A 13021-nucleotide genomic window follows, 5' to 3' on the forward strand; every position below is an offset into this window, starting at 1 on the left:
CTTGTTTCACTAAAAACACCCCACATTTTCAAAATCCTTTTGTCATTGCGATAGAAAGTGAGGTGAAATGTTTTTTTTTTTTTGAACTGGTGCACAAAACTGAACTGCATATTCCAGATGAGGAATTACCAATTTATACAGGGGGTGCAAAATGATATCCTTCTGGAGTCTATACCTCCCTTGCATACAAAGATGTTACAAGGGTGATAACCCTTCCCTGTGTTTTCCAAAAAGCTTAACTAGTTTTTGGCTGGAGCTACACTTTAAGTAGAATCTGTTTGAATTTGAACTGGTACGTTTTTTAAACAGTTGCACCGCCTATATACTGCTGTTCCAAGTATATAGGGCCTGGAGGCTCCACTTTTTTTATTTGGGTGCAGGGTTTCCCCTTAATATCTATAAGAGACCCAAAGTGGCTGGGGGGGGGGGGGCACAGGGCATTAGAGTTTGAAAGTTTGTCCAAACTATTGGTCCATTCACAAGTTCTGGTGCAAGCCGAACTCGGGGCATTTGGCTCATCCCTATGGGCGATGATGTGGCAAATGAGGTTTAATGTTAAATCAATGTGAAGTTGTGCACATGCATCATACATACTAGGGGGGGGGGGGGGGGGGTTTGGAAGAACTGGGGCTTTTGGTAGATCATAAGCATCTGCTCAATAGCATGCAATGCCGAGCTGTGGTTTCCAAAGTGAGCAAAATCTTTTGTATGCAAGGGAGGTATAGACTCCAGAAAGAGATACTAATTTATATAGGGGGTGCAAAATGATAAGGCCTCATCTGGAATATGCAGTTCAGTTGTGTGCACCAGTTCACAAAAAAATAAAATAAGAGACTATGGGGAACTGGTGAAGGTGCAGATAAGGGCAACCAAACTGATGGAGGAGCTTAGCTATAAGGAATATATCTTTTTTTTTTGGGGGGGGGGGGGGGGAGGGGGGGGGGTCAACATGTACAAATATATAAGGTGGTATATAGTGAACTTTGTGTTATTCACTTTGTGGTCAAAACTGGGAGGACAAAGCACTCTTTACATCTAGAGGAAGAGAGATTATCTCCAAATACAGAAAGGTTTAGGCACAGTAAGTGATGTGGAAGACTCTCCAGAGGTGGTTCTGGCCAGCTCAGTAGATTGCTTTAAGAAAGGCCTGGATTCTTTCCTAAATGTACATATGACTGGGTACTGAAATTTATAGTTAAAGTGGATCCAGGGGGTTGCCTAAAAACAAGGAAAGGAAGCAGATGAACAAAATCTAGAGACTAGCAGAAATTATGCAGCAAATATCCATGCCACAGGCCCAACCATTACAAAAAAAAAAAAAAAAAAAAAAAAAAAATTAGATAAATTCCAAATTGTGAAAAAGGAAGTGCCTTTTCCCCAGAATGGAGCTAAATGCTTATTGGCGAGATCTGATAGGACCAATTTACAGAAAAAAAAAAAAGCTGGCTGATCCATGTTTAAGCAACGCACTTCCAGGAGTGGAAGGAGCATGCCAGCATCTGGTGCTCAAGTGTCTTTGCAATACTGTTAGGGCTCCCATGGATTGGAGAGTGGACTTAAGGTCCAAATCAAAAAACGCATTAATAGTGTTTACCATGAATTCCAATTGCCTATGTCACACATCATCATACTATAGAAAAACCACAAGTTGTCCAATTTGGTCTGCCCGTCTTCATAGACCCCCCTTCCTCCCCTACAGGAGGTAGAAAGAACGTGAAGAAACATTTGTTAATTTACAACCAGCTACCTCCATTCTGGCACATGATCACTGCTACTTCATGGTTTAAACATCTTAGTCTCTCAGGCAGAGCCATTTATGAGTTTCTATACTGGACAGGTGACTTCCTAACAATATTTTCCATAAAACTATTAAAACCATGACAGTAGCAAGTAGAGTACCAGCTTGCAGCCCTTCATGCTATGCCCAATAGATTTGATTCCCATATACAGTTAAAAGAAGCACAAAGCACCCCCCCCCCCACCCAATTCTTGAAACACCTAGTTAGTCAGTCCAAGTTCTTAATCAAGATATGGGTGGGGGGGGGGGGGGCGGGTGGTTGGCAGGGAGTTTAGAAAGTCAAGATGCCCTCCCTTTTAGCTTTACATTGGTGGCAAGTGTCTCCCCTTCCCTGATGCTGTCTGAGAGATCTATTGTTACGGGAAGTGGGTAGGTGGTGGAATGGTGCTTGGAGGTGAGTAGAGGAAAATTGGGGAGATCCTGCACCTATTCTGGAGGGGAAAAGATAAATAAAAGTGCACCCTGGTCACAACCCTCTTAAAGGGAATAGGGACAGCACGATTGAGTCCTAGTTGATTTACAAGGTGAACAAATTCTCAGTGGTATCACCGACTGTTTGACAAATCCTTTTACAGCAACTAAAGCCGCTTGAGAGCAGCTCTAAGCATCCAGGCTTATCACATGATGGGGCTAGTGCATAACCAGACTGGGGCAGGATATTATCTGAGCTAGCAGGTAATAAGTCCTATCCTAGCCCATTTTGAAGGATAACCTGTTCTGCATTTTTTTGGGTGGGAAACCACTTCTGACCAGCTTCAATTTTAAGCCACAAATGAAGTTAGGCCTTTCTGGAACCATGTAGGGAATAAAGCTAGGAGACAGATTTACAAAAATAGTTTATTCAAACATTTGCAGCTTTAAGGTTACATGTTTGACTCCTGCGGTAAATCCACAAGCCTAGAACAGCAACAGCCACAGACCCAACAACCCCAGCAGTGGCTAGTCCTCTAACCAGGTCCAACGTGGAATGATCTGATGGATCAGTACCTAGGAAGAAATCATAAATTAAGTCTTGAATCTCAACTGAAGCCAAACCCCCCCCCCCCCCCCCCCCTCCCCAGATTGATTACCTTCCAGTTTTAGAATTTCTTGATTATCCACAGAAACAAATGCAACAGGTCCTTGAGAAGTAACCGTGTTCTTCAGAGACTGAAGTTCAGCCATTCGCCCTAAAAAAGGATCAAGTTTAAAATTCCATAGTGGATGTTCTTTAAAATAAGAACGTTTCCCTTTTTATATAAAGCGGGTTTTGTGAAAACCCAAGATTTTTCCACCTGGACATAATACTCACTTCTCCTTTGACCACAAGAAACCACACAACTGTCCCTGGCAGATGGAACACAAACAGAAGCACTGCAATGGAAGTATACCTGAAGACAAGTTTTTACACAGTTAATCACAGCAAAGCATTAGATAAAGACATACAATATGTTGCATTCACTTACCAGGCCATCAAGGGCAAGCTGGGTGGTGGAGTCCACAAATGTGAAGGTGCTGACCACAAAGCGCTGGTAGTAGTTTGGTATAGGTACAGCCTGTGAAGAAGCTCCAACAGGAATCAGCTGGCTCAAGTAGTTGTCTCCATTGAAAGGGCAACTGAAAAACCAAATTCAGAATTGAGATCTGCACAAGGTAGATGGGATAACTTCCATTCTACAGATTACCCACCTGTCAAACAAGATGGGCCATTGAGGAAGGAGTGTGGGATCGGCAGAGCTGGTGGCCCAGCAGTCATTTAGGACAAGGACCAGGTTTGGATCTGTTCTGCCGATGATGCGAACCTCCAGGTAGACTGGGTCTCTGAGCACTTTGACCACAGGGTACTGCGCATCCGTGTAGTATGAGGCATAGTTGAGATCTGCATTACATAACAAAAAGGTAACATGGGCACCACTTTATAAAAGTTATGTGGTTCCAGTGAACAAACATATCTTAACTCTGGAAGGGGGGGGGGGGGGGGTCACTACAAACATTCCCTAAACCTGGGGAAGAGGGGCCCTTCATCAGGTTTCAACTGGCAAACCAGAAGTGAACTACAAGCCTATATATGGTGAAGTCATGGACCACTACCACACAAGCATAACATCTGATAAGAGTAAATTCCCAGATGCAGATCTTACCATGACACCAGTTAGCATGCCAGACTGGTAGCTGATTACTTGCTTCGATATTCTGAGCCATGCCATTTTTACACCGCTTTGGAGGCGATACCACAAACTGTACAAGTTACATGGCCTGTTAGAGGTCATGTCCTTTATGGAGTTTTGATGCAAAGGAGGTTAGTGCCAAGTGAAGCTGCCTGGTACTTCTGGGAATGGAAATGATCCTGCCACAAGCACCACCACATGTCCATAATGCCTAAACTACAACAGCGGCCCATAGACTAACAAATGCGGCAATGTGTTGCCGAGGGAATTGAGGGACAGGTTAGCAGTAAGAACTAGGCTGCCATCACACCTCATGTCAACATGTTTAGTAGCACTTAAATGGAAATGTCAAGAACCTCCCTCTGACAGCTCGATGTTAGTAGCTGTTCTCAGATCCTACGAATGACTTTGGACAGGTATAATAGTATCTTGGAGTTGTGTTACAGCTTTGAATATCCACCTTATTCCCAGGCATTACTATACCTTGCCCCTTTGGGAGTATCTGAGTACCAAGCTAGGGACCCAGTAGGGAAGTTGGGGGGGCGCTTAAGGTAGGAAAAGCTCAGGAGATCCAGTGGATCAGCAAATCTATTGACTGGGAGCTCAGTTGAGTGAAAACCTACAAGTAATGATTGTAGAGGAAGTACAGAAATTACAAATCGTGTTAGAAATTGTTAGACTGTTGCCATAGGAGACGGCAATCCTACACATGCAGATGTGGTCTGCTGCTAGGTGCCTTTCCCTGCATGGCCATCTACCTATAGAAGAAGTCCGAGTCTGCCAGTTACCATTGTAACTACTTAAGGGGGTCCTGGCCCTAAACCCTCTCCTACAGTCCTGTTCAAGAATAAATAAACCTTTGCATCCAAGTAGTGTCTGGTGCCGATGAATCTACCTTGCATTACACCCGCTATGCCTTGTAATCCAGAAGGATGTCAGCTCTCCCAAACTCTGGAGGTTCTCATTAGACCAAAGGGGGGACCCTGCTACACATTTAAGGAAAGCCAAAAAGCATCTCTATTGCAGGAGGGCCACCACCATGTGAAATCATGCAATTAGTACAGATTTTGCATTACACTAGTGGTTTCCAAACTGTGGCCTTTTGCCTGGCCCTTGGAGCATTATTCCCCTACTGTCAGTGCGCCACCGACACCAATGGGCATTATTACTCCCACTGACAGTGGGATACCATTGCTTTCCCCAATACCAATGGAGCATAGTTTACTGATGCCAGGACACTTTATGCTGGCCAGATGCCAGCCCCCCCCCCCCCCCCCAGATTATGAAGGGCAGTAAACTGAACCTTTGTTTAGAAAGTTGGCAAACCCCTGCATTACACCAATGGGCACTAGACTAGTGGAAGAATATTGGTTTGCTAATAGCAAGCTGAACACTTGTATTCTCACCTTGTGCAATCCTCATCTCCAGCTCAAGAGGACCAGATGTACTGACAGGAAGAGGCGGTGGCAGAGTGTTCACTGTAAAAGGCAGCACTGGCACAATAGCAGTTTCAATGATGTTGCACTGCACAGTCACCCTAGAGAAGCAGTACATTATTAGATAGTTCTAATGCCATCAACCCCCCCCCCCCCCATGCACTACAGCACGATTGCTCATCTTACCTCATTGTACTGTCCCTAGTAATAGAAGATCCTTGCCATGTCTGTATTTGTCTACCAGCTTCAATAGTAGCTACATAGTTCATTGGACCATTGGGCACCTGAGTGGAGAAAAAGTTAAATTTTAACAAACCAGGACAGGTAGTCAGTGAGCTTTTAAAAAGCAAAGCCACCCACCAAAAGCATTTACATTTCAATATGATAAAGAAAGTTGCAGAGGGTAGCTTTTTAGGCTTCATGCACACAAGACGCTGTTAAATGCGTGTTCAGAGGCAGTTGGACACTTTTCAACTGTCCCTGAACTCATGCAATGTTATCCTATGCGTCCATGTACAGTCTTTTTTGCCGTTTAGGCAGTTGCGTTTAACTTAATTTTTCCAGAAGAAAAAATAAATAAAATAAAAGTTCAGACGCAAAATGCAGCAACTGCGTTTGTTTATAAGAGTTTAAAGGTGACCTATTTTTTTTTACATCAAAAATGATTGCAAATGATGAACCATTAAAAATTTTTAAACAATGGCAAGTGAACAATCCACAACTTGTGGCAGGTGCCACACTAAATACAAGTACACTGCTGCTCACAAAATTGCTGAAATAGTTAATACCTTTTTTTAGCTTGGGGAGAGTCTATGATGTTAGCTTAACTAAACGATTCTAGATGCAAACGCAGTAAAACGCTGCAAAATGGGTGTTTATAAACGCCAGTTTCAGCTTTTAAAAACGTGTCCAGCAGAGTTTGCATCGGTGACACACACACGTGTGTTAAGCATGCGAGTAGGGTTGATGGTGCAGTAGAGTAAGGACTGTTTATGGGAGATGACAGATTGCCATTTATACTTTATAGGAACAGACCTTCTCAGAACTGGAAACCATTTATGAAGATACCAGTTCCCCATGTGTCAGATTGTGACCATCGGGCACTGGCATCAGCTCTGAGCGCCTCGCCCCTAGTGGCCAGAGGGCAAAGCAATGTTACACAACTTCACCCAGCTGTGCCATTCTGCAGCAGTACAACTGCAGCGGCTGTTCAGCAACTGGTTAAGCTTGACTATGCAAGCTTACATACTGCACTCAAGGTGGCACTACCCTCTTTGGTAGGTGTGCCTGGAGGACCCTTTGAGTGGCCTTGCTTTGGATCCACATCTTAACAGATTTGGTCCCTAGTCTGAAATCATTACTGGTTTGGGCACAGATGTGAAAATGATCAGCGCATAGAAAACAGTTACCAATGTCTCCTGCTATAGTCCGCTTAACGTGTTCAGCACAGGTCTCATTTGTGTGCATGCCGTTTTTCAATTGAGTCACCCATTGTCTGATCATCTCTTGGAGATGACTACTTACGTTATTGAACCATTGTGGGATGCTTATGATAATGTGCAATATACATTGTATATAGAGTTGTGGGCTTGGCGAACTAGGTTGGCACAGTCAACTAGATTGCTAGTTTAATTAGCCCAATAGTTTGTTGGCTGGTAGGTACATTTTAGTTTGCATTGTTAAAGTGGTTGTAAACCCTTGCAAACCACTTTGACCTACAGGTAAGCCTAGATTAAGGCTTACCTGTAGGTCCAAGAAATCTCCTAAACCTATACGGTTTAGGAGATATTTGCCCGACGACAGGGCAAAGCATAATGGACTACTATGCATCGCATAGTAGTCCATTATGTGTCACTTACCATTATGACACACTTACCTGACACAGGAGCCAGCGATGTCACCGCTGTCCCCTGTAGTCCAGCGCATCCATCTTTTCGGTGGGGGACTTGCAGCTCCGCCGCTATGACGTCAATCCCGCGCATGGGAGCCGACATGCGCGGCAGCTCCGTTGTTGGAAATGCCGCGCTCAGTGCACCGCTGTCTACAGTGGTGCCTGTCTTCGGGCAAATATCTCCTAAACCGTATAGGTTTAGGAGATATTTCTTGGACCTACAGGTAAGCCTTAATCTAGGCTTACCTGTAGGTCAAGTGGTTTGTAAGGGTTTACAACCGCTTTAAGGTGATGTGATCAGGATCTACCTGATCTATGCTATAAAGTGTCAGAGTTCCAGTTTGCATCAAAGCTAGTGTCTATTATGGGTGCCCGGCTATAATACCCAGTTCCACACTGGAGGAAGATGTATACTGATGGAACCATCCAGGACCCAGCTTGGGTGCTTCCATTACAATGATCTTTATCAGCAATACTGAAGTTCAAAGGTGCCATCTGCCTAACCATTTTGTGCAAATTAGCTTAAATATTCACCAAGTGATATCACAACCTAAAGACCAGAATTGTAGCCAAGCATTTATACAGTCTAAGAACTGCAGGCCTAATGTCTCAAGATATCACATGTATAGAGATTGTGCCCTTTGCACATTAAGGATCAGACTGCTATAGTCAGACTATTGCAATACCTACCTGAAATGCTGTGGTGCAGGATAATGGGAACCTGAACGCCACAAAGGAGTTACTGGCATCTACTGTCAGCCCGGTGCAGGTATCCAAGCCAATCATCCTGACGGAGTCCAGATGCAGAGATGGCAAGGTCAGTTCACTGGACACTGCAATCACCATGTTGCCATCAAATGTGCATTGTGTGGTCACTGTAGAAAACAAAATATGTTTTCACCATGTAGATCAGACATGCAATTATCTTGTCACTGTGCCTACTTCAGTGTTTATGAATAGTCTAATCTAACATCTGTAGACGCGTTTCATTCAGTGAAGAGTGCAAAATTTATACAGAGCAGACCGTAGAAAGTCAGACACCTAGAGGGTAGTCCATTGTACCCAAAAGGTCAAAGTGTGGCTTAGTCCAAGATAAAAAAAAAAAAAAAAAAAAAAAAAAAAAAAGTTGATAAGACTAGTTTGCTCTGGACACCATTGTGCAGATGTTGTGTTTTAAGTACATTGTAAACTGGGCTTCAAGTCACTCAATTACAAAATGCATTTAGCCATGACCAATGTACTAGCAACCTTACCTGCCAAAAAGCAGGTCATTATGTTTTACCTACAGACTGGCCATAGTATGTTCAGGCTGATACAGCTACCAACTTTCCTACATCCAGCAACATCCTACTTACACTTGTTTCCAAAGAAACAGGGCATTGTAGCATCGCTCGGGGAGTAGCAGCATCCCATTGCAGCACAGGAGTCACTGGTTACAGGCGTTTCAGCACAGGCAAGTTTGTCCCCTTTAGCAACAGCAGAGCAGACATCAGGGCTGGGGGCATCCAGGGCTTCTATACAAGAAAGGAGAACATACAGCAAATCTATATTTTTTTTCTAGCATTAGGGTTTAAGGAGGTTAGAATCTAGGAGCGACATACCCTTGCCCAGTAGTCTCCCCCCATAGTAAAGAAGCTACATTGTGCTCTAGTTCCAGTGGACAATGACAATATTTAGAAGATTAGACATGTTACCATTCTGTATGGGACATCTCTTCTCTGTCTTGTACTGGTCAACTGCACCATCATCATTTTCTTCCAGAAGCAGAACCATCATATAGTCCCCATCCTAGAGAAAAACCAGAACAGCATGCATTACACTAGGGGTCTCCCAACTTCTGAAACAAAGGGGGGCCCAGTTTACTTCCTTTCAAAGTTTAGGGGGGTGGTTAGTGGGAGAAGATGCCCTGGCATTGGTAGGCTTTGTGGTCACCGGGAGGAATAGTGTCCCAAGGGCAACTCTGCATGCAGATGGTTTGGTGAAATGCAGGTGTCTCCAAACCAAAGTTGAGTTGTCTCAGTCCATTCTGAGAAAGTCTGCTAATCCATGTCTAAACCTCCCTCCCCACCTACCAAGGATTCAGGCACTTATTTTACAAGTTGCAAGGGGCTTTCCACTTATAGCCAGAACTTGTTTGGGTTAGTGAAGGGTCAGAGTAGCGTCCAATTTGGAAGTCCTCACTTCTGTCCTGAAGAGGCTACAAGTGAGAAGCTTCTAAAGAAAGCACATTGCCGTTGAGATATGACATCAGGACATTGTCATTTGATTTCCCTTCACCGCACGTTCTGGCAACCGGTAAAGGATCTCCCATTTGTGGCAATGTTTGCCAGACAGATGACCCATTTAGGGGGGTCAAACAAACCTAGGCATTCTTTGCTCTAAAGAACTAAAGTTCTGGCTATACAGACACCCAATGAATGCATTACTAACAGAACAGATTATAGTATTAGAATGCTATTGGGACCCTAGAACTTTGAAATTAGATATCCCATGAACGCATCAAAAAGTCCATGTCAGTGATGTCAAGCTTACCTCTTCCCTTACGTAGCATCCATCATAGGCGGCAGCAATCACCATTGTGTTATTGGTGACATGACTTGCCCAGATCCCACAAGCAGAATCATTGGCAGGATCCTGAAATTTATCCTGGAAGTCTGAAAACAAAAATTTAACTTACTTACTAAGGCAGATACCAAAAAAAACAACAAGTGTCACATTCACATCTGAAGGAAGATTAGCACAAGATTGTTGGACCAGCCAAACCACAGAAAGTCCAAAACATTTAAAGTACAACTAAAAAGGCTAAAACTTCGTTTTTTTTTAGAGAGGGATTGGAACACCTGTCAGTTTGCCATCTGTGCCCTGGTAGGATTCACCCTCTCCATTTCTCCTACATACCATGACCATTGAATGGGAAATTAATCCCAAATTGTGAGCTGTTCCCAGACAAGGGGGGGGGGCACTGGTTCTGGTGACCTGGGGGTCCCCAAGGGATTCTCTTAAATTCCAGGGTTTCCCCTTCACTTCCTGTCCCATAGCCAAGTATTATTAAAAATCCGACAGGGGTTATAACACTCCTTTACTCTATGCAAGAAATTAATAGAAGTTCTCTTTTAGGCTAGAACATATCTGAGCACCAAAACTGACCATTTAAGTCACTTAATAGCCAAGGGAAAACAAACAAAACCCCTGGTGGCAGGCAGATGATCCTGTAAATCTAAGAGGCTGAAAACTGCTGGATGGTATACCAGTGCTTACTGGAATCTCAAGCACTGGGGCTAAACCCCTGATGTGAGAGCTTCCAGCCTGTGAAGAAGTGGGCCCCATTGCCAGCCAGCGCCGTTTTTAGCACAGGGCAAACGGGGCACCTGCCCTGGGCCCAATGTTTATAGGCGGGCCCGCACTGCTTCCCGCGAATTGGGGCCCCAATGAAAGTTTTGCAAAGGACACGGGAGGCTGTATTCCCGTGCTAGCCAGCAGAGAGGGGGTGGGGCCAGGAGCTCCACTGACACTGACCCCGCCCCACCTGTATTTTCGGAACAGAGCGGCTGTAGTGAGAGCGTCAGTGAAGATCCCGGCCCCGCCCCTCCGTATTCCCCAGCCAGTATAGAGGGGGCTGGGCGATCCACTGATGCTCCCACTCCGATCACTGGCTCTCATTGCAGCCTGTATGCTGTGAACAGAGCGGCTGTACGGGGGCAGGGTCAGAGAGTCAGTGGAGCTCCTGGCCCTGCCCCCTCAGGTGGCTAGCATGGGAATACAGCCTCCCATGTCTTCTGTACACTCTGCAAAACCTTCATCGGGGCCCCAATTCACAGATGACGGCCCCCCCCTACAAAGTATCAGTGGAGCTCCTGGCTGTTGTAGTGAGATCAGTGAATGGAAGCCCCGCCCACATAGCTCTAAATGTATGTAGTGTGTTTGGCTGCCCAGGTATGTCCTTGCACCCATAAAATGCCTGACTGCTTAAACCCTGAGCTGTGTTATTCACCTGTCAAGCTGTGCATTGCTGAAAGTTCTGACTGTCTCCTGCAGCATGTCCCCAGTCTCTTATTGTCTCCTGCAGTCTGACACTCTCCTGTTAGTATGTGTATTAATGTGCCCCTTTACTTGCGCAATTTAGGATTGCTCCACTGCTCAGTGAGAGGTAATGATGTGCATTAACCTGTAGCAACCAATCAGCAAGCAGAAATTATGTTTTGTAACCTCTAGCAACCAGTGAGCAGTAAGGATAGGCTGTAACCTCTGGCAAACAATTGCAAACACTGCGTGATCTGCTGCAGTAAACTGATTTTGAGTCCCCGCCCGCCAAGAAAATGTTTGCCCAGGGCCCAATCAAAATTAAAGACGGCCCTGCAGCCAGCTTCCCAATACACAAAACACCCTTCAACCAAGAGCCAAAGTGAGCCCATAACAACCTCCCCCCGAGAAGGCTTAATTCTGTGCTGACCCAGTCCCTCACTAGATCTTCATGGGTTGGGCAGCCCACCAGACTCCATGGAGCAGCACCTCCCACTCCCTCCAAACTTCCTGTTGTACAGGAAGTGAAAGGATCTCTCCCCCAATGGGACACAGATTAGGAGGAGTGGTAAAGGTAGGAGGAATAATCTTCAGTACCACTTTGTAATAAGGAGGTATACCCATCCAGTCACTAGATCTTTAATATCCCGGGACACAAGCTAAAAATTCTAGTGCATATCCTGGATAATAGGACACTGATCCCTATTCAACAATTAATACCCCCATCCACCATGTTCTGTGAGATACCAGCCATTTAGTAGAAACAGCATCCCTACTTTCAGCGATTATCAACCTTAAACCACAATAGGTCAAAAATTAAAGCAAAAAAGGAAAAAAAAAAAAAACCCTTACCCAACACTTTCAGGGAAAAGGTCACCCCTTCAGTAGGTATAGAAAAGGACAATTCCATCTTGTCCAGAGCACAGTGAAGGAGCGAGGAGCTTTCAAAGTGTCCATTGGCATCACACAGCAACCAGGACACACTGACACTCCACAACAGCAGTGCAAAGCCCAATCCTGCCCTAGACAAACCCATCTTGATGGTGACTTGTAATACTGACCCTCAGCCCTGACCTGGGATTTATACCCTGGAGAGAGGGCGGGGCTTCATGCTGATTGGCCAGGGACTGCTATGCACACAGGTGATCCTTATACTTGCAAATGTGGCCAAGAACTGTTGATTGTGGGTCTCTTCAAACCAATCAAGGTTCATGCTCTGGGATGATTAAAAAAAAAAGGAGCACAATTGGTTATTACTTTGTATATTTTTGCTTTTTATTTTATTTTATTATATTTGTTTTTGTTTTTTATTTTTTATATGTTCCATGAATGTGCAAAAATGGGGGCTGATTTATGAAAACTGGAACAAGGAAAGCAAACAAAATGGGGCTCTTATCCATAGCAGCCAATAAGCCTATCCCACACCCACCTAACTGTCCCCGAACCACCCCCATCAAATCATTCTCTGCAGCTATTACCTTTTGTATCACCACCCCCTCTCTTTAGAATGTAAGCTCTACGAGCCGGGCCCTCCTGTACCTCTTGTATTGTACTGTAATTGTGTTGTCCCCCCTATACTTTGTAAAGCGCTGCGTAAACTGTTGGCGCTATATAAATCGTTAATAATAATAATAATGACCTCACCCAAGAGCTCAGTTTTTGTTTTAGCTTCCAGTTTTTAATGAACAGGAAGCACCGAACCCCTGCTGTGAGCCGCTCCATGCTGCAG

The 13021-nt window shown here is 44.6% G+C and overlaps 1 protein-coding gene across 1 annotated transcript; it reads right to left on the reverse strand.

Annotated features, from left to right (window-relative positions):
- Positions 1-2621: 2621 nt before the first annotated feature.
- LOC143990019 (zona pellucida sperm-binding protein 4-like) lies at positions 2622-12345 on the reverse strand. The gene is made up of 12 exons (XM_077490259.1): positions 12145-12345; positions 9805-9926; positions 8967-9060; positions 8628-8786; positions 7963-8147; positions 5568-5665; positions 5352-5482; positions 3467-3656; positions 3244-3394; positions 3090-3168; positions 2869-2967; positions 2622-2785 (listed from the first exon to the last, which is right to left on the reverse strand). The coding sequence occupies exons 1-12, from the start codon at positions 12326-12328 to the stop codon at positions 2640-2642; spliced, it is 1638 nt and encodes a 545-aa protein (XP_077346385.1). The 5' UTR covers positions 12329-12345; the 3' UTR covers positions 2622-2639.
- Between the last annotated feature and the right edge of the window lie 676 nt (positions 12346-13021).

The sequence above is a fragment of the Lithobates pipiens genome, unplaced genomic scaffold, assembly GCF_037356315.1.
Source record: "Lithobates pipiens isolate NorthernLeopardFrog02 unplaced genomic scaffold, aLitPip1_a1.2 Scaffold_18, whole genome shotgun sequence".
Lineage (NCBI taxonomy): Eukaryota > Metazoa > Chordata > Amphibia > Anura > Ranidae > Lithobates > Lithobates pipiens.